The sequence below is a fragment of the Aphelocoma coerulescens genome, chromosome 1 (assembly GCF_041296385.1).
Source record: "Aphelocoma coerulescens isolate FSJ_1873_10779 chromosome 1, UR_Acoe_1.0, whole genome shotgun sequence".
Lineage (NCBI taxonomy): Eukaryota > Metazoa > Chordata > Aves > Passeriformes > Corvidae > Aphelocoma > Aphelocoma coerulescens.
The window spans coordinates 22,477,950-22,500,295 of NC_091013.1; the positions used below are offsets into that span (position 1 = coordinate 22,477,950).

At 36.1% G+C, this 22,346-nt stretch overlaps 1 protein-coding gene across 5 annotated transcripts in view; it reads left to right on the plus strand.

The window, feature by feature from the left end:
• NLGN4X (neuroligin 4 X-linked) overlaps positions 1-22,346 on the plus strand; it is a 170,205-nt gene that overhangs the window by 144,519 nt on the left and 3,340 nt on the right. For all 5 annotated transcript variants that reach the window (XM_069003916.1, XM_069003913.1, XM_069003936.1 and 2 more), the window contains 2 exons: positions 13,506-13,691; positions 15,583-16,372. In XM_069003916.1, coding sequence (XP_068860017.1) covers positions 13,506-13,691; positions 15,583-16,372 — 976 coding nt within the window. The remainder of the gene's footprint in view (positions 1-13,505; positions 13,692-15,582; positions 16,373-22,346) is intronic.

Consider the following 22,346-nt stretch of genomic DNA (forward strand, 5'->3'; position numbering starts at 1 on the left):
GATAGTATTCATACAAGATGTAGAAATCTATTTTACAGACTCAGCCTCAAAAGAGATATTCCAAGTGAAGATAGAATTTATCTTTCTGGTAAACTGGGGTGGCTTCAGACAGGCCAGATAAATCATGGGGCCATAAGACAAAGAGGCAAAAGGAAGTTGTGTGCATGAATAAGCAAAAAATTCAGAGAAGGGAAAATAATTGGAACTGAGTAAACCATTTTATTTTATTTTATTTTATTTAGATTTCATTTGCATTACTCTTTAAATTCCCATGGGAGAAAAGACAACAAAACAAAACTGCAACCACAGCCCAGAGAGTAGATTCTGCAACCTTCTCCCATTTAGCAATTTTTTTTTCTTATATTTCCTTTTCTAGCAATAAATATCACTTAGTGGGTTGAAGTGTTTAATAAAAGACAGATTTGTGTTTTTCTGTTTGTATTTAATGGACACTAAATACACACAGACAGACACACACGTGTGCTTATTTGTGTGTTTATATCTGTATAAAAATTCCACTGGAGACCAATATGTATAGGAGATGTACACGGCAAAAAAAAAAAAAAAAAATTAAATTGGAAAATACAACTTTAGATAATCATAGGGGGTTTTCAAGCAAGATGCTTTGCATCATAATCACATCCAAATGAAACCAGACCAGTAAGTGAAGCTAGGAATGTTGATTGCCATAGTTCATTCTCTGAGCCAGCAATCTAGTGAATGGGCACAATAATTCATTTTAAAAAAAGCTGGGGAAATACTTTGAATGTAAAGGAAAGACCATAAAATCTTGCTGGAGTTGTAGGCATCTTCAGCAAGAATGTTTTTATTGTCACAAGCAATGGTAACAAAAAAGGGCAAAGAAGGTTAACGAAAATACTAGAATAAAGAATTATTTTAGTCTATGATTGCTTTTTTTGTTCATGTGTATTAGTTATATAAAGTAGCCTTCTGATCTGTATCTAGGCAACACAAAATTTCTCCATTTTAATAGAAGGTATGAATATAAGTAATCATTTTAATAGGCACATACTGCAGAAGAAATAAATTACTGGCTTACCCTTCTGTAAAAGGTAAAGAGTAGCAAAAATTGCATTTTTGAATAAAGGATCAACAATAATTAGATTTACTAAAAACCTTCAACAAAGTACAAGCATAAATATGAAAAAGTCCTTTAATTTTGTCTCTAATGACGTAACTTGAAAAAACTTCTGTACACAATCACCCTCAATTTTGCTTTTCTTCATTGGGAGGAATAATTTCACTCCTATCAATGCTTTACCTAGACAGATGAGAAACAGTGACTTCTGGGGATCCAAATATGAAAATGAATTTCTAGTGCTTTTTTTTTACCTCGGTTTATTTAATACTTCTTAACAATGTATTGTATTTCTTTTCAGTATTCTTTAGAAGCAGGAGAGAGTGAAATAGAACAAAAAGTGTTGTGTCTGGTCATTCCTAGATATTCCTCCTGCTGAACATTAATCTAGGGACAGACAACATGCAGCGGAAGTGCTTTTAATGTGCTTAATGGTAACTTTGTTTCTTTAACTCTCAGAGGACTGAGAGTCTTAATTTTAGGATTATGTTCTTGAATACTTGATAATAGGGAGAAATATGAAATATGAAGATATAGAAACCAACCCAAAGAGCTTAGCCAAAACTGCAGAATGTGAATTCCTAGCCCTTAGAACTGGTTTCTAAAGAAACGATTATTTCTATTACATTCACTTGTTGAAAATAACAAATACAAAATTATCAGGTTTATAAGACTATTTCGAAACACTCAAAACATGAATACTTAGCAGCATCTAACCTTTTTTTCTCCACAATAACATCTGTTTCATAATCAGAAGAATGCAGGATGAAAACAACAAAGTCCATATACTCAACATTTACATTTCATAAGATACATATGTGCAAATCCAGACACAATTTAAACTTTGCTGTATATTTAATGCATCTTTTAGAACTGTCTCTCTTAATCTTTTGCTATGCTAAAGAATTTGAAAGCATCATAATGGCTCCAGGAAATAAATATTTTTGGCTTTATAATCAAATTAAATCAAAGCTTTTCAGGCTTCTCAGATACATCTGCTGTGAACAATTATTTCAGAAGATCTGTCTTTATCTCACTGGAGTAAGCAAAGTCTGAATACAGTCATATTGCCAGTTTATAAAATTCCTCCATATTTTCTGGTTGATAATTATCATACTCTTACAACTACTTTGCTAGAATTTAGCCCTGCAACCTCTGAGCTTTACTTGTTTTGTAGAGGATCTCAGTTGCCTTCAAATATGTTGAGGATCATTTGTAGTAGAAATTAGCAGACACACAATTTCTAGTAGCGATATATTGGAGGTACAGGTGAATCAAGAGTGCTTGCTGCTCTAATGCATGCCAGCTAATGCCAGGAGAGCTGGACTGATTCCACAGGAATAAGATTCATGTGGGAGATATTGATAGCATGTTTCAATTTCTTAAAAGAAGTAGTAGTACAAATTAGCACATGAAATACCATAGTTTTGAGAAGCTCAGGAACTGCTGTCGCAACCTTGCTCAACCCTAACAGACAGCAGCAGTTCTTCCAGCCATCCCTCTGACCTGCACTGCTTCCCAAGTGGGATCTCTGTAATTTCCATCTTTCTTGTACTTTCTTTAGAGAGCAGTAACTGATCAACTTCTTCCCTGCTCCTTCAACACCACCTTGCTGGATTGGAAGATGAGTCCTGTCTGACATCCTTCTGTGGGTGCCTTGCACCCCTGGTGGCACGTACCCCCTGGAGGTGCTGAGGTTGTGCTTGTCATGCCCTTAAAGATTATTTCCATTAAACTTTCCTTGTCTTGTGAAGAGTGATTACTTAGTGGCAGATCAGACCACGACTGTAATTCAGTGATTTAATCTGGCTTCTAGAAAGGTGGTGGGTTTTTTTCCTCTCTCTCCTCCCACTCTCTATAATAGATTTTCTGAAGATTAATCTTCCTTTACAAAAATTTGCCCCTGTGAGTAGGGTCCTCCTACAATTCATATCTTTGTCTGAGAGGCCAAATTATTGATAATGTTGTGAATATTTTCTAGCAACTGATCAAGGATTGAGTTACTTTGGTTTTGAAATGTGTTGTTTTGAGTACAACAGCAGTGAGCATTGGGAGACAAGGTGGACGCTATCCTCAAAAATCACATCTGACACTTGGGAATTGTCACTTCATCATTTCCAGTGGTGTCTCAGAAATCACCAAAACTGAATCCATCCTGGATAAAAAATTAAGAGCTAGAGCATAATTTGGAGGTAATTAGGAATCCCAAAAGGTGTTCTAAAGACAATTCTAGCTTAGTCTCTTTATTCAAGTATTCTTTATTCAAGTTTTCTTGCATGGTCTCATGGATATAATTACTACATGGATATGTAAACATAAACAGTGTAATAACTGAAACTATCACTATTAGCTGAACAAAGTAAGGGTATCCTGAGGTTCATTAAAAAAAAAAGAAAGACTAATAATTCATTAATGTTAACCTTTATAATGATTTAGTGCTATAAAACATACATTATTAATCAAAGAAGCACAGGAGAAAGCACCAAAACCCAAACCCAATAATAAATATATTAGTAAGGAAAATCCCACATTACCTGGAACATTAAATTAAACAAATCTAATCAGCATTTCCTTTTCTAAATTATGAATGTAATAACTGAAAATCTAATTCCTCCCTAAGGCCTATAGTAATTCTATTAGGAAGCCATTACATACCACTTGAGGAAGTTTGTGTGATGCCTATGAAATGGTAGCTGTTGTACCACAAACTCAGCTACCAACAAGTGACTCATATTAAAATGTCCAAAATTTACATGTTGGTTCTTTCATCTTGTTTTAAAGGATGAGTTTTACCTCCCTTGTTATTACAACTTTAAAAATCAAATTACATCACCAATGACGTGGATAATAACATACATAAATACTGCCAGATAACACAAACTGAACAATGAGTAGGACAGTCTTCCATCAGGACCCATTTCATAGAATAGTGGTCACTTCCACCTGCTAATTTATTTTAATATTTATATTGTTATTTTTCGATTATATTTTTATGTTTGTGATTTTTGCATAAATATAGTATTATTGAGAATAAACCTAACTGAACGCCTTGCAAAATCTTCAATTGAGTAAGAACGTCATCAAATCTTCTAAATAATCAGATTTTTGCCAAAACTGGTGCAAAATAGAAATAATATTTCACCTGTTATGATAACGTTGCAGGATATTGTAGGACAAGACTGATCATGACCTTCCAAATTTATTCAAAGCTGTATAGAAAACATGATATAATGTGCTAAAACAATCAAGCAACTTCATATTTTCATTGATTGGAGCATAACAGATTATTATCTTCAATAATTTTTTCCAAGTTGAAGGAATGTCTCAGATTACCAAAAAAAAGCCCATCTAACTTATGACTCCACTATCAAAGTTGTCTGGCAAACGTCATAGTTATAGATGTTTTGCTTGGTGTTTCTCTAGGGTTGCTTTAACTTAGAATAGTCAAAGTATACTTTAAAATATTCTGATCTCTGTTTAAATGATTGGATTACTGAGGCTATGGAAGTAATAAAAATGGGATTATATGTAGCTGAATAAAGGAAGCAACACAGCACAGTGAGGTAACTCATTATGTCTTGCAACACAAAATAGTGCATAAGAGGGTGAGAATTATCCATGGAACAGAAGCAAGTAAGACCCCTGCTAGTGATCACTTGTTAAGCACCAGCCTTTTCCCTGTGGTCAGTCCTAGCAGAAGTCTGCTATCTGAAATCATATTTCCTTTTCTAACAGGTTCATGATGTCTGGCTACCTAGTAGGCTTGTTGTTTTTGCTAAATGCTGCATTTTCACATTTTCCTACTTTTTTCACCCCACCTTGAGTACTCTGCCCAACTCTGGGACTGCCAACCTAAGGGCAGCAAGGCTCTGTCTGAACAAGTCCAGAGAAAGGCCATGAAGATGACTGGAGAGCTGGAGTACCTCTCTCATGAAGACGGACTGACAGAGTTAAACTTACTCAGCCTGGAGAATTTAAGGCTCTGGGCAGACCCTGTAGCAGCCTTTCAGTACCTGAAGGGGTAACAGGAAACCTGGAAAGGAGCTTCTACAAGGATGTGTAGTGATAGAGCAAGGGGTAATAGCTTTAAACTGAAAGAGGAGAGATTAGGAAGAAATTCTCTGCTGTGAGGGTGCTGAAGCACTGCACCAAAGTAAGCCCAGTGTTTGCCCAGAGAAGCTGTGGATGCCCCATTTCTGAAAGTGTTCAAGGCCACATTGGATGTGGCCAGGTTGAGCAGCCTGGTCTAATGGGTGGCACCCCTGCCTGCGGTAGGGGGTTAGCAATTTTATTTCTCTTAAAAGTAACATTATATAAAAGCAACAAAAAACGTTGGGTAACTTCTTTTTTAAATACTGAAGAAAAAAAATTACCTCATGGAGTTCTTAACATTGTGAACCAGTTCTTTCTCATTTTCACAGTGTCTTGTAAGCACTTGGGTTTTGACACAAGTATATTAATGCAATAATACTGTCAGCTTGGTCAATTGCTGTTTTTCCTACCAAGAAAAAATTACACATAATATCCTATAACTCTTTTATTTGAAAGATTCTAATCTTTTGGAGATGATAATTAAAGATAAAAATCTGCTTGCTGTTTCTAAAGCTGGTGCTTGCCATTTATGTCATGCAGGTTAACTTTCCTGTCATTTTTAGGGGTAAACCTAATGTCTTTTTATGTCTTTAAAATATGTAAAATTTTTGTGTCTCCCTATTAGAGATATACAGCTACACATGTTGTCTCTTCATCCTAATATTAATTGTTTAGTTGAAAAAAGACAAAAGTATGTTAATTTAGTCTCAGTTTCATAGAAGTTTCATCTATATTTTGTAATGAAAATAATAAAATTATTTCTAGCTTTCATAGACCTACAGCACATCTCTTCTGGACAAGACAGGCACTTCCACAAAGCGACCAGATGCTTTAGAAATGGAGATTGTGCAATGGAGTAATGTACTGGGCCTGGCTGGGTTGGAATTAAGTTTCTTCAGAGCAGCCCATATGATGTGGTTTGTGTCTATAGCTAACATAGTGTTGATAATAGACTGATATTGTGGCTGTTGCTGAACTGTGCGTACACAGGTCCAAGGCTTTTTATTTTTCCCATGCTACCCCAGAGACAGTAAGTTGGAGGTTGACAAGAGTTCAGAAGGGTGAGCAAGAACCAGGACATCTGACCCACATTGACCAAGGAGATGTCCCATGCTGTATCATCACACTCAGGAGACACAACGTGAGAGGTAGAAGTGCAGTGGCTTTGGCTTCCAAGTAGCTGTTGTTCAGAGGCTGGCAAGGCTTCACTACGCTTTTGGGAGATGTCAAATGTTGTCCTTTCCTTTAGTTACATTTTTTCTGTTTCTTTCACTTACTCCGCTTTGTCTCAATCTACAATTTTTCTTGTTTGTTTTTCATGTTTTCTCATCTGAGGAGAAAGAGTGTGAAACTGTATTACTGCTTCATAGGTACTGATGGCACATTTTTCTTGTTAAATTCCTTTGGATTTGACCATCTAGATCAGTGATAATGAAATATTTTCAAATCATAGGCTGATGAGACCAGGTATTTATCAGTCTCTCCTCCAACACACACACACTTTTTTTTTTCCTGGCAATAACATTCCTAGAGCAATGAATTGATTTTAGCTTAGTTTAATTTGGTGTTAATCAGGCCGCTAATAATGTATTCAACAGTATTCTTTTTAATTGAACCTGCTGTTTTATTGATTGTATATTATGTAATTGCAGGTTTAACTTGTGAAATATTTGGATAAATAGTAGGTTAGAAGACAGTAAATCAGTGAATGCTTTCTGAAATGTTTGATTCTGACATTGTTATTTACTATATTTAAAAAAATCTACATTCTTAATGATTGGCAAAACCTTCTTCAGTGACACTTCCTATAGAGTTACGTGCTACTTATCATGAATAATGACAGCAGAAATGAATGGTGGGAATATCTTAAATCTCTAATATTTTAGATAACATTCATTGGCCTAACATCACTGCACAATAGCTTCAGAGAATTTTGCAATGAACAGGGCAAATTTAAGAGCAGTTTAAGTTTTATGTACTAATTTCAATTAGATTCATTAGAAATATTTCATTGTAGAATACAATGGCTTGACTGAAGGAAACTGTTGATCTCCCTGGTGTTCTGATAAATGTATGTTAAGAAGCTTTTCCCTTTTTAGAAATATGCATAAAAATAGGTTTTAATTCTTGTTAAAATGTATCCTCTTTTCTCATCTTATACACATCTATTATCCAGGATGTTTTTGATGCCTTAGGTTTTAACTTTCATATTTTTCAAATCCTGTACTGCCTAGTGTGTAACTCTGAAAGTTTCTTGTAGCCTGTTAACGTCTGCTCTCTCATGCTAGGCAGACATAACAAAGCCTCTCCAGGCCTGCTCTCCAAGGACACTCAGACCATCCCAGGCCCAAAAGCATAAACCAAAAGCCTCTAAAGGGGGGGCAAACTTGGGGAAACTACATCATTAACTGAAGCTTTAATAGGAGAATTAACCCTGATATGCAAATGAACCAAACCTATAAAAGCGTGAAGAACTCGTGACCTGTCATCCATCTTAGGGTCCATCTTGGCAGTAGCCTCTGGCTCCCCAGGGGGTACCTTTGAAGGCCTTTCAAATAAAAACTACCTTTATTTCCTTATTCTTGTCTAGTCTCTGTTTTTAGGTGGCCTCTCAAGGCATCATTTTCAAAAGATTTTTATATATTTAAGATTAGATATTTTCCTGGAATTGTAAAAAATAGACTTTAGGTTTCGGTCCTGAATCAATATAGAAACAAATAATAATATTCTCACTTCACCATCTCTGACCTATTCTTTTGTACTGCATGTAATAATTAGATGTTCTTTCTAAACAAGCAGATTCAGGTTTTGTCTTCCCAATAGAAGTAATTTGAAAGAACCAAGGCAGACTCAGAAGAGACTGTTTTCTTAAGCCTGAGTTAGAGAATGGAATTAAAAGCATCACTGTCCTTTATATTTTAACATAATCTATGAACTCATATGAAAACTTTAGGGTGAGTTGTCTTTTTTCTTATTTCTTATTTCTCTTCACTTACTTAACTTGAGATAAAATTTAAATGAGTGTTATTTGCAGCTGGATAGGGTAAACAGCCATAGCATGCAGAAATTCCCTTTTGTGACCACTATTTCAGAATCATAGGCTATCCTACTACTTAAGTTTCTGAATATTAAAACATTTGTTCTGGCAGTTGCACCTGCAAATTTCAAACAATTTGCAGCTGTAGGAAAGGCATTGTTCTGTTTTCAGGATGAAGAAGTATGTATGTAACATTACTTCTGTACAGACCCATACATAGCCAGTCAATCAAATGAGTCCTCTCATTTGATTTAGTCTCTAGGTAGATGTTTCAGGTGCATCAGTGATGCTTACTCAGCTTTGCATAGGCCAGTCATGCTGCAGGAATTTTTTTCTTCTAAACCTGTGCCAAGGGCACAATCACTCTATCTTGCATCCCACTGGCTTTGCAGTGAAGTTTACATGGTACTGTTAATAGACATAGAGTCAAAACAAAAAAAAGAAATATATAGTCATATTAATTCCAACCAAGATATCATCCAGCCAAGCATCCTGTCTCCGAACACTGTTGGGGATGTTTGGGAATGGTTAGGGAAGGGCAAGTGTAGGACAAACTTATATGATAATTCCCTCTAATGCTTCTCTATTCTCCAACTATTTATATTTCAGGGTCTTCGTGTAGTCTTTATGTTCTCAGTAATCCCTAGTGAATTTCACTTTTGAATAGGTCCACTTTTACAGTGGTAAATGTGATAGGTACAGACAAAATCTATTAGAAAATATGAAGGCTCTGCTGTATGCTTGACAGTTGCTCTTTGCTTTGAAAAGCCTCTACTCTGGTATTTCACAAATATAAACAAAACAGACGTGATTGTACTCAGAAGCACAGTCTCCAGTATCTTATTTATATTGCTTATGTCATAGTACTGATCAGTTGCTGTACAAATCAATCTTTGTGGTTTGTCTGACAAACAAACTGCAGCAGGCTATTCAGGCTTGGACAACAGTCATGAAAAGGCATAAAGAAAAAAGAAATGTGAACTCAGAAAATACAGCAGGGGCTTAAAAAAGAAAAGTTAGATCAAAATGCACTAGCTTGTTGATTTTCTACAGATTTCCTGGTGTTTAATTTCTCATTGTGCTATCTTGGCTATTTATTGTGTCTTACTAAGTTTGGCATTATTTTTTATGTGATAGCTATATCTCAGAAATTAAAGATTTTGTTTTTAACAAATCCTGTGAAGGGCAGAAGATGAAGCAAAAGTACTTAATTTACAAAGAAAAGTATGCCTTATTTCAAGATACACTTTTAAAATTGATAGTAGTTGCTAGTAAAATGCATGATAGAATCAAGTTTAATTTTTCATTATTTATATTATTTATATTTTCCCTTCTTAAATCAAAATAGTTGATTGACTTTCTGATTTTATATAAATCTGAAAGTCAGTGCAGTTTACCAGTACCAAAATGTAAGTTTTGATACTATTTTGAGCCAGTAAGATAATACTAGCTTTCACACACCAAGTCAACCTCATCTGTTTCCATTGGGAAACAGTCCCCCTACATGGGGGTTGGAAGGGAGGGAGAGAGGAAAAGGCACAAAGCAGTGGAGGAACATTCACAGTTGAAATTTATGCTTTCAGCCAGCCATCAAATTGATTTGATATGCATTAGGCCCAGGGGCCAAGATATGAAGATAAAGAATGGACTTTTCTTGCAGTGATGTAATATTGGGTATTACTGTGTGCAAAATGTCAAAGGAAAGTTGTTGTGAAATTTTATTTTTTTTTTAGTAATTTAAAAAGAAAGTGAAAGCAGGTCATAGAAATATTTTTAAAAAATGAAAATTACTGCAAGATTGCAGTTATCTTGGTGATTTTATTTTTCTCTAAGGGTGAAGCTGTAGTTCTCAGATCATCATTTGCTATCTTCAACGAAATGGTGTTTAGGGGTTTTTCTCCATTGTCTTTATTTTTTCCTAAATCTGTGTATGTTAAATTGAAATTCTGTTGTTGGGAAAATATAATTTTGATCCTGACCATGTGTTACAGTGGGGAGGCTGTAACACGCCTTTATCAAACCAGGAGTCCCGTGGAAAAGAAATATATATATGGACAGATTCTTGCTAGATGTTTCAGAGATGTTTATTTCCCCAGCCGCATGGCCGGGCTCTGCCGAGAGACTCTGCCACAGTCACAGGACCCGAGCTGCTTTGCCCGCGCAGGGGAACACAAACCAACCAATGGGGAACGAGGCTGAGCAGGGGCAGGGAAACCCCGTGTGTCTGTGCCCTCAGGGCTCCCAGGGCTACATGGCAGGGGGAGGGACCCCGACAACCATGTCCACATTAGTGTTTTAATTCAGATCAAGAGTGTATTTCCACAGAAAACCTCAGTACTGTTGTTTCACATTGCAGAGAGTTCCTTACAGCTTGGACCCTTCCTGGTGAGCCTCAGAGGGAAGATGTCCTGCCCCGTATGCAATATGTCCATGAGAAGTCATTCGTTCAGCCCATGGACCAGACAGGAGTGTGGTCATGGTGAAATAAAGTAAATGAAATGTGTACAGTGGACAGGAGGTCCACCTGTTCTCTTTAGACTGACTCTTGAAGTTCTGCCAACTGTGTTAGTGTAGGGATGGCCTCCAACCACTGGACAAGGCTGGAGCTGGACAAAAGTAAACTGTCTATGCGGATTTTATAGGTATTTTTCCCTTCTACTTGTCCCTGTGGGTCTCTGCATAACTTTTTAGTAGTAAAGGGGGAATACCACCATTAGTATGCTGGGATTTGTTTAGTATCTCAGTAAGATTTCTGTAGCATATGGGAAAACCAGCTATAAAGATAGAACTAGGGATTTCTTTTTGTCTAAGTGGGATCTAAAGGAGCCTTGTGTGTAGCTTTGTGTCTTCACTGCATTATCAAAACAGTGCAAGTGACAGCATATAGCTTTTGATTACGTACATTCTTAAAGGTTGCAGAAAAGGAAAATTCACAGCAATTTCCATTTGTAATCTTTTTCTCCTCGACTGTTGCTATCTAGTAGTTTAAAATAAAGCATTTTTCTTGAATTCTTTTTGTTCATAGAGTCAGAGAAACATTAAAACAGTTACTTCAGGAACTTCGGTTTAAAGAAGCATTTTTTCTCTTCACTGAAGTAATATAGAAAAAGACCAAAAAACTCTTAGTGTTGTGTATTTCTGGACAAATAGTTACTATTTGCCTGAATTTCTTCAAATAGCTTTGAAGAAATATTTTGATCTGGTACTCAGCGCATGAAAGAAAATATATCCTTTTCAAGAAAAGACAGATTTATGAATTCAGTTTGTGTCATGTGGGGCTGACTCTTTGCCATGGTGATTAGTTTTTAAATTAAGAAAATTTGTTCTTGCAATTAATGAGAATCAGCAGAGAACTGTGGAAAAAACAGGAAAAAAAATTGTCATCTGTTGAACATTAGATATTCATTGACTGCAGTTTTATCCAGTTCACCTTTTAGTACACTTGGTAAGAATTCAAAATTATGAAGTTCAATCAGCTTTAGCTTGATGCCGCTAGTAGAACTAAAACATGGTTAGGCTCTGAATATTAATTACCGCCCTTCTTTAAAGGTTACAACACTCTCTTTATCCAATGGATGTCATAGTTCTGATTGAATAAAGCCTTAATTATAGAATATTGCAGTGAGCTGCAGCAACAAAGCCAGCAAATGGGTTACTCTTTCTTTGACAAGCTTAAAACTATAAAAAAGGCATGTGAAAAAGAGAAAAACACATCTGTTAAAAAATAAATTGAGACAACTATGGATTAATAGGTTATTTTTTCTCCATTGGTATAGAAGAGAAAAAAAATGTTACTGCCATTCTTGTAACTGTGTGTGCCATTATTAGAGACTTTTTCAATGAAAAAGCTGAATCAAATGCTATTTAGCAATATGTGTATGATTTGTATTCTGCTTCCTCCGTATTGTGAATACCTTCCTCCCTGTGTATTTTCATTCTTCCTATCAACAAAAAAAATTATTACTGCCAGTGCAAAGAGATCTGTTCCCCTTTGCCAAAGCACAGGAAATGTACTGCAAGGTCTTTTTATTCCCTAGAGACCACAGACTCCCTTACCAGTCAGGATCATGGAGGTCTTTGTTACAGCAGGTTCAGGTGGTTTATGATAACAGACTCATTTCAAACTGCACAAGACCACAGATCCCCTGAGTCCTGTATCCCTCTTCTAGAAAATTTGTCTGAACTGATAATTAGCTGGAAAAAACCTGCCAAGAGATGTCTTTGTTTTGTCTTTGACAGCTGTCGCTGGTGCCTAAATCAGTAATGTCCATCTGAAAACTTCCATATGCTGTAAGGTCTTTCTAATAGACTTCTGACTTTGCACTTGTCTAACAGGAAAAGGTCTGTGGGAGTTAAAGAGAGGACTGTGAGTACGTCTCAATGTGGCAATTTGGACATAGCAGAAGGTCTTAACTGTGAATGATAGGCAGCAGGGATAACTGCAGTGTTTCACCTTAGTTGGTTACAAAAAACCAAAATTAATCTCAGTCCTAATCTTATGGTCGTTTTGTTCTGAGTTGCAAGACAAGCAGCAAACATGTCATGCTTTGTTTCTAGAATCTGATAACCACAGCACAGGAACAAAAAACAGCAGTGCAGCTTTCCCTGCAATTTCCAAGGAGAAAGACAAAACCTGATTTGTCCAGATAAAATCTCCCTACCAAAGGCTATATTGCCATGGATTTACCTGCTTTCTTCCTAATAAATATCCTCTGTGAAATTGAAGTGTATTTTTTTTCCTAGGCTTTTTATTGTTCCCTTTACTATTTACTTCAGCCCTCTTTCTTCTGCTCCAAGTATGTCTATCCATATCACAAGTATAGTAATTTAAAGAGCTACGTAGTTCAGGACAATTTTGCTAAGAAGTATTTAAATTACTATGCTAGGGGGTATTGTTCTCATTCATAGACTGGCTATCTCACATCTTTGCTCAAAAATGATTTCCTAAGGCTTTGTACTATACTCACATCAGTTATAAAATGTTTAAAATCTTCTTTCTGTATTGTTGCACTGTTACAGAAATATTTCAGAAAGGAAGTAGTGTTTCTTCATAAATGGGACCTCTGAATTAAGGAAAAACAAACTAAAGCTAAACAGCACACAAAATGAGTTTCTCTGCTTGTGCTGGAGACATTTAACTAGGACCATGACCTTTAAAAACAAACAAACAAACAAAAAAAGCACAGAAGATGAAAAGATGGGAAGATGTGAATATGTAGATACCCTGTAGCTAACTCTGTATCTGGTGAACTAAAATTATGGAGTTTTGCCTTATAGGTTTTTTAAGTACTGGGGACCAAGCTGCAAAAGGCAATTATGGATTGCTTGACCAAATCCAAGCTTTACGATGGATTGAAGAAAATATTGGATCTTTTGGAGGAGACCCGAAGAGAGTTACTATTTTTGGATCTGGGGCAGGAGCTTCCTGTGTCAGTCTCCTGACACTCTCCCACTATTCAGAAGGTAACAACCCTCTAGGCAAAGTACTTTTTATCTTTTTAATGTTAAAATGTAGTGAAAGTGCCAAATGAGGTAGGCTGAATTAGAATTACATAAGGTCTGTAATATTTGAAAAATACCTACTAGCTAGAATTCTGGATTTGTGTTAGTCAACATAAATATATTTATAAGGAAAACTAAATGCTATTACAACATAAATCTCATGCATCAAATGCCATGGGCAATATACTTTTTCTAGTTTTATCAACAGATTCCAATGGCTCTTCTATCAAAGAATTTGCCCTAATTAAAATGGAAAAGAGCAGTGACCTTTTTGATTTTTGTACACTCTTGGCTGCACTTCCAACATATATATAGATGTTTTCCTTACTTAGTAAAAACATAACTAAGCCTTATTTAAAATGTTATTTAACTCTCCACAAGTACTGTGTGATCCTATGCAGAGTTATTAAGATTTTGGTAAGTCAGCTGCGGGATTTCTATCCTCAACACCTCACCCTCCAAAAAAAACCCAAACCCAGAGCCCAAGAATGTACAGCACCAGAACTGAACCATAAATATTCCTGGTGATAAGACCAAATCTACAAAGACTTGGTAAAAGAAGACAACACCAAAATATCTATTGTATTTATAAATCCATGCCATTTCTATCACATTAAACCAGACAAATTTGTAACAGAAAGCTAAGCCCAAGGAAGAAGTTACAGCAGGATGACTGGTAAACACGCCTCATTTTGAAATACATAGAATTATGCTTGACAATTCAGTCTTTTGATACACATAAGATTTCAGTGAATAACTGTTGGCCAAGCCATGCCAAAATCAAGCAGATAGAACCATGAAAAACCTTACTGATGAAATCATTGAAATTTTGTAGTGTGTGTGTTCAGTAATCTCAAAGGTATATCAATAAAATCCCCACATGCTTTGGTAGCTGTTACTCTCTGACATTTTAAGAACTTGACAGTAGAAACCATGTGCAGAAGATACCCAGTTATTCAGTTTAAATATAAAATAGGCCATTTTAGTGATCTTACCAGAAAGAAAACAGATGGGGCAGATTCACCAGTAAGCTTCCCTCGCCCTCCAGTGCTTTAAACAGAGAATCTCTTCAGACTGGGTTTTCATTTCTCTTTATATTAGTGTACACAAAACAACCAGAAAGAGCCATTGAATCTCATCTAACTCTCTTGCAAAAAAAATTAAATATATTTTAATTCAAGATATAGGCAGGGTTACACACACACAAAATTCAGCATATAGGCAGTGCTAACAGATAGACACAAGAATAATTTAAAAAATTAAATGGTAAATAAAAAATGTCAGAGTAGAAGATTCAAACATACGAAATTGCTTTTAATAGAGCAGATTTTTTCAAGCTAGTATCATGCATTGATTTTGTGAAGAAAATGAGAATGTGTAATTTTAATTTGACCTTTAAACTACTGAAAGGCGCATTTATGAGTGTCATTTACATGTCAAAGAGGATATGATTGCTTTTAGCTGCCAGTCCTTCAAAGAAATTTTCACAGGACTACAAATGTGGTAAAGCCAGAGGACTTCCATCAAGGACACAAGAAAACTTCAATACAAGAATGAGTTTTGTTCTTGAAAGAGTAACCTGAAACCTTCATGCCTTATGTGTGTGAGCATCAAGAACAGGAGAGATTTTAATTAGTAGCCTATTTGACATAGCATAAAAAGGGAGCAGTGAGTAGGATTGATGGAAATTGATGAAATTTCAGTGTATACATTCTTTAGGGATTCTGTAATCAAAGCTTTGTTTCCTTAGTAAAAAAATACTTTTCATTTTTTGATATATATATATATATCTTTTTTTTTTTTTTTTTTTAATATCTAATTGAATCTGTATTTAAACAATTTGCACCTGCAGGTTTGTTCCAAAAGGCAATCATACAGAGTGGAACAGCCCTGTCCAGCTGGGCAGTGAACTATCAGCCTGCCAAGTACACTCGGATATTGGCAGATAAAGTGGGCTGCGACATGCTGGATACCACTGATTTGGTTGAATGTCTGCGGAATAAGAATTACAAAGAACTCATTCAACAGACTATCACTCCAGCCACGTACCATATTGCCTTTGGGCCTGTGATAGATGGAGATGTGATTCCAGATGACCCTCAGATTCTAATGGAGCAAGGGGAATTCCTTAACTATGATATAATGCTGGGTGTGAATCAAGGGGAAGGTTTAAAATTTGTGGATGGCATTGTAGACAATGAAGATGGTGTTTCTCCCAATGATTTTGACTTCTCTGTCTCCAATTTTGTGGACAATCTATATGGTTATCCAGAAGGGAAGGATACACTGCGAGAGACCATTAAATTCATGTACACCGACTGGGCAGACAAAGAGAACCCTGAAACAAGACGGAAGACCCTGGTTGCTCTTTTTACAGACCACCAGTGGGTTGCTCCAGCTGTTGCCACAGCTGACCTGCATGCCCAGTATGGATCTCCAACATATTTCTATGCATTTTATCACCATTGCCAAAGTGAAATGAAACCCAGCTGGGCTGATTCAGCTCATGGTGATGAAGTCCCTTATGTGTTTGGGATTCCTATGATTGGTCCCACAGAACTGTTCAACTGCAACTTTTCCAAGAATGATGTCATGCTCAGTGCAGTGGTTATGACATACTGGACTAACTTTGCCAAAACTGGGTAAGTATGACACCCAGCATTCATTTTGTTGATAGCATACTTCTAAAATACTCAGTATCCCATTCCAGTGGCCTCAAAATCTGATTTTGAAGTAGTAGTATAGAAATATTTCTGTTAAGACAGGAGGTAAATGAGGCTTATTAATATTTAATAGATTTTTAATTAGTGTGTTCCCTCAAACTATTTTCTTTAGAAGCTCAGTGAGAATAGTAACACACTTTATTTTTAGTTCAAAAAATAGGACAATTACTAAGACAAAAAGCATGTCTCAGAGAAAAGGTGGTTCACTAAGATACTGAAAAATCAGAGGCAACATGTCTGCTACTTGAAGAAGGAGCTGTCAGGCAGATAGCACTTATCTGCTACAAAAGAAAGGAAGTTCTTGTTTTTCAGTGACCTTCACAGGGATGACGACTCAGGGAGGAATTAGAACAGAAAGGCAGACACTGGAAAATTTTTTCCCTCTGAGGGCTATAATGGCAATAATAAGTACTTGACTGGAATGAAAAAGAGACTTAGATATAAATTTTTCTTTGAGAAGGTTAAAAATTTAAATTAATTCTGCTTACAAAACAAAATAAAGGCATCAATATTTTGCTGAAATAGAGTTGTAAACATCAAGGAAAGAACCCTCAAAGCAGCTTAATCTGTGAGCAATATTAATAAATTCTGTTCTCTTCCTATAGCATTCCTTTAAAGAGTATTGCAGTGTTTTAATTCAGCAGCAAGGGCTTTTTTGTTAACCTTGAGTCTTCAGTACTGAATTAAAACAAAGATACTTGTGGCACAAAAGGGCTGTAAATCTTTCCACTGAATGTTTAATGGTAGGATTGGGCTCTGGAAACTGCAGCTTTACTGCACTGCAGTGAACGGTGTGCAGATATATAAAAAAAACTCAGATGCCTATTTTGAAGCACTCAGAGGATTTAGCAGCCCTTGTAGCCTTCCATGAATCTAAATGATGTTCAAGGGAGAGAGATTTTGCAGTCTTAACAAGAACCTCGAGCATAAATTGAGTAAAAACCAATCAAATGCTTCAGGACAACTTTCAAGGCAAAAAAAAAGCTTCTGTTGCACTGCATATTAGACAAACAGGTACTTTTGAATGCAGAAACCCCAGAGTTCAGCAAAAAAGTGAATTAACTATGTAATATTTAGATGTATTTGGCAACAAGAAGTCATCAGTACTGGGATAGGCAAACTTCATGATGAAAGTTTATGGACAGACAATGATGCATGCTGGCTGTACCACATGCTCAGAGATGATGATACCATCAATTTGTCTTTATTTTGGTAGATGAAATGCCACATATACATAGAGGACTTCAGATCCTTACAAATATACCTCATTGGAATTATTATGGAGATGCAAGATCTCCATGATCTCACTACTGTTTACAATTACTTTATGACTATTCCCTATAGATTAAGAAGCTGTATTTAAGCAGTTTTTGAGGCTGACAGGAGCTTCTCACAGTCCCAGCTGCCACCATTACTCATAAATTCGCTTTCCATCTGTTGCTACTCGAAAGCTAATTTCAGCTGGCTATACCCAGTTTGCTGGTTACAAAGTCATTGTCATACTACACCTAAAGGCAAAACAGGTGTTTTGGGAGAGGCATTGGTAATTTCTGAAACTTTCCCATTGCTGATGAGACAGGAATGGTGTATATATTCTATTACAGACTCACTCCCTTACAGGCAGTCTGAAAGATGTGTCATTAGAAATGACCTCTAGCTGTAAAATTTCAGTTTTCAAAGGAAAGGAAAAGAGCAACACAACACGTATTACCTTGATGGGGTCTTTTCTTTCTTTGTGTGAACAATGATTAATTGTTCTGAATAGTACAATAGAATACTTGGAGGTAAATAGTATTTTAAGATTACATTTGTTCTGCACCTCTGGTTCCTGAAACAGAAAGGCAAAGGTTGTAGCACCTCGAGCCTAGAGCAACAGGGGCTCTCTGGGGTAACTGTGCTCTGCTCTACTCACTCACTCACTTACAATCTGAAATCCCTGTACACACTCAGGTCCTTCAACTCTCAAGATGACTGATTCAGTTCAAGACTGCTTTGTTTTTGCTCTGCTTTGGTTTATTCCCCTCCCTGTTTTTTAATGATCATTTCCCATCCTTATTAGGATAGAACTTGTCTTGCTTTGTGTTTGTACCCATGGCAACACATGAAAAATCTTCTAACTGAAAGATTTTATTATTTCACATTTCCCTTTAGGTAAGCCTTGAACATTAAAACTGCAGATATATTTATTTATTTTTAATGTCTTTGAGTCTTTTCCAATTTCGATGACTCTCGCACAGAGGCTGCATCCAGGTACTTACTGTATAATTATGGCTCAGGTGGTGCATCATTCAGATGGACGGTGCTAGGCTTTTAATGACAGGCCATCCGTTGCTAAAAAAGACACATTGTTTAATGGGCCTACTGCCACGGCTGGGTTTGGAGGGCAGGTCAATCTTGTAAAATCAGCAGGTGAAAGATACAACACAAGGCACAGTGCTTTTATTGTGCTTAACTCTGAAGTCGATTACTGAAGCTAGCAAATAGGAGAAGACAATTAAAGTGTTTAATGGCAAATGGTTTGTGCTTGAAATGAAAGCCTGGAAGCTGCATTTTGCTAATCCTCCATTCTCTATCTAGCTATGACTTTTTTATTATGGTGATTATTATTATTATTATTATTATTATTATTATTATTAAGAGTCTTTCCTTTGGCCTTTTCAAAACTATGTTTCTAACGTGCCTTAGAAATAGGAAAACAATTTGTTGTAGAGTAAGTTTGAGATACTACATTTGGGATACAAAAATGACGTGAAAATACAGTTTTTAATTCCACTATGCACAGAATTATATGTGAGGGCTTCATTAAGAGGTGCACTTGGAGCACCTAACTGCTATCCTGTGGTGCTATCCTAACTGTAATGGTAATTTTATATGCCAAGTGTTCTGTTTGTTAGGGCCACATTATCTCCTTTGCAGACACATCAGCAGGGGAAGAGTGAACAACGTGAGGGGTTGCGTGCCAGTCCTTCATAGATACTGTGGCATTTATGTTCTTGTGAAGAAGGATTTGAAGTTTCACACAGTAGATAGAAAGCCTGCTCTCATTAGAGTTATCTATCAGGTTTCTAAAAATTGCCCTGTTTTTGAGGAATTACATTACTCTACTCTTGCTACCATTCATCCAGCTCTGCCTGTGTTGATATTGGGAAAGTTAAAGATCTAAAGGATATATCCTTGTTTCCTTTGTATTTCAGATAAATACTCCAGAGTTATTTTGCTTCCATTGATTCTGAAGCACAAACCTAACTGAGTTATTAAGAATGTCTGTGTTTTATAGTCAGCTGGGTTCTCTAATAGAAGACATGATTAAACTTGCAATTATTAAAGTGTAGTTTCAAATCAATTCTCAGTGAACTCTTTGATGAGGTTGTTGCACTTCTTTTTGATTTTTTTTTTTTGGTCTGAAGAAATAACTCTCTCCAATGGCAAATCTGTGTTAGTCAAACAAAACAGTGTAGTTATGGTTTGTTTTCCTTAGTACTTATAAGGAGTCCTTAGCTGTTGTCCTTAGCTGACTGGGAGCAGGGAAGCAGTGGGATCTGGTGATAATTGAGGAAAGGAGGTAAGGGAAAATATGCCTGTGTACTAGTCCTTCTAGCAGGAATGGCTGTGCCATTATTCGTATTGTGACAGAATGAAAAGAATCAACAGAAGGATGAAGAAAAGCCAGTTTTTCTCTCTCTTCCATTTTCTTTTAATCATATGGAGAGAAGAGTACTACTGAAAGAAAATAAAGTATCTAGAGGCCTTTCAGAGTCTTAGAGACAAAGATTATGTAACTGTGAAGACATTTTGCTCTCCATTGAAGTTAGAGAAGGACAGAAAAATTACAACACTTCAAATGCATTAATGTAACAGTTCCATGGTCCTGAGTGATAGTCAATGCTGTGGCAGAAGTAGTTAAGACACAAATGGTATTTTACCATCTGATATGGAATTTGGGATATGAGAAAACTTCTTAATTCATCATTCTTCCCATGAAAATATCATCATATATGAAACACCCAGTTCCTTCATTTGCCCTCCAGGTCAGCTACTAATCTTCCTTGTGAACAGGAGTGTGTGTTGCTCTTCAGTCAATATTCATTGCAGGCATATTTACTTTATATCACCCAAGAAAAATTGATGCTTTGATTTTACACCTCTAGTTCATGAGGTGTGAATTGAATGACAATATACAGCAACATCTTAAGTTGTGCAAAATTGGTGCAGACAAAGTTGGAGGAAAAAAGTGACAGGTGAGATGGGATTATTCTGCACATAAACAAAAATATACCTTAGGTAAGATATGGTCTTCTGTTGTATGGAAAAAGAAGTTCAGGCATTTTGTGATGGGGACGTTTTTTGATGTAGAAGCTGTTTGAATTCTAAAGGTGGTAAAAATAAGTAATGAGAGAGCAAAATAAATAACAATAATCATCAATCTTGTTATAGCAGTAAGATGAAGAAAAAAAACCAAACCTCCTTACCAACTGGCAAATTGGGAAACAAGAAATCTCCTCCCAATGAGAGCCCATACTGTAAGAAGTACAGAACTGGAAGTATATTGTTCAGATTATACTGTTATCATCATGATTGCAGTGGGTATTTAAAGGAAGGTTTCCTAGCAGCTATTTTTATGAAATTACACAATTGAGCCTCAAGAACATCTAGAAACACAAAGGGTTTGTGAGAGTCTTAAAAAGCAAGAGAAAAATTGAAATTCAAGTAGCAGATCAAGAATTTTGTTGAACAGATGAATTGATAGGAGAAATGATTGTCTGTACATCTATGTTTTATGCCTACCAATAAAAATGGAAAATGGTTCATAGTAGGATAAGCTGCCCAACTACCCAAGAAAAAAACTTCATAAGTTATAATCTTATGAAGTTTCTGCAGTGTACATAGCTGTATGGCCAAGGAAATTAAAAATTCTCTTGTTTATGTCTACTGAGTATTTTTCACAAATGATCATTAGTCTATAAAACCAAGCTCCAAGGCCATTATCAGATCCTTTATTTAGGACTGGACTTAGTTATTCCCCTTTTTTTGTAAACAACAACAAAAAAACTCATATAGATATCTATCTTCCAAATTCAGAGAGAATGTTCAGACCATTTTATTCATTTTTTAAGTGAACAGCCCTAGAATTGATGTCAGTTGCAGAGCTCTGATATCCTCAGCAAAGAAATTACTTGTCTGTAGGGCTAGCTGATTTTTTCCTGATTCTTGTTTCGATGGACAACTTCATGCCCACACACAGCCATGTAAACAAATACTCAAATACAATCCCAGACTCAGGTAATGTTATTTTCTCTCTTGTGTTTGGGGGAGGCGGCAGCATAATTGGCTGCTCCTAATAAATACAGTTAAAAATGACAGATGGAGGTAGAGGATGAAAGAGAGGGAAAGGGAGGCAGATATTTACTTGTTTTCTAGGCTTTTTGTAGGGGAAGGGAATGACACGATAGAAAATGGTAAGGCTGGAAGGGACCACAGTGAGAATGACAATTTGTTATTTGCTAAAATAATCAGCTGGTGTAATTTTTATAGGACCACTAAAAATTTTAAAAGTGCATGTCCATTTTGGCTGCTTTCTAAAATTAGTGTTCAGTTTCTTCATCTCCTATACTGTGTATCAACTGCAACTGGTTTACAAGAGCTAACTTAAGGAATCAGTTCTCTATAGGACCATTCCCAGAGGTTTTTTGTGATATGAATAAGAACAGCAAGGAGAATAACACAAGATTTTGTGCTAGAACTCTTGCAATATTTTGAGTTTCTGAGAAGAAAAATGTTTCGCATTTTGATAACCTTGTTGATTTTTAATTTGCCTTAGAATTTATATATTGAACCCCAAAGTTCTGTCAAAGTAAATATATTGAATTGGGCCAGTATCTTTGTGTTTAGATTT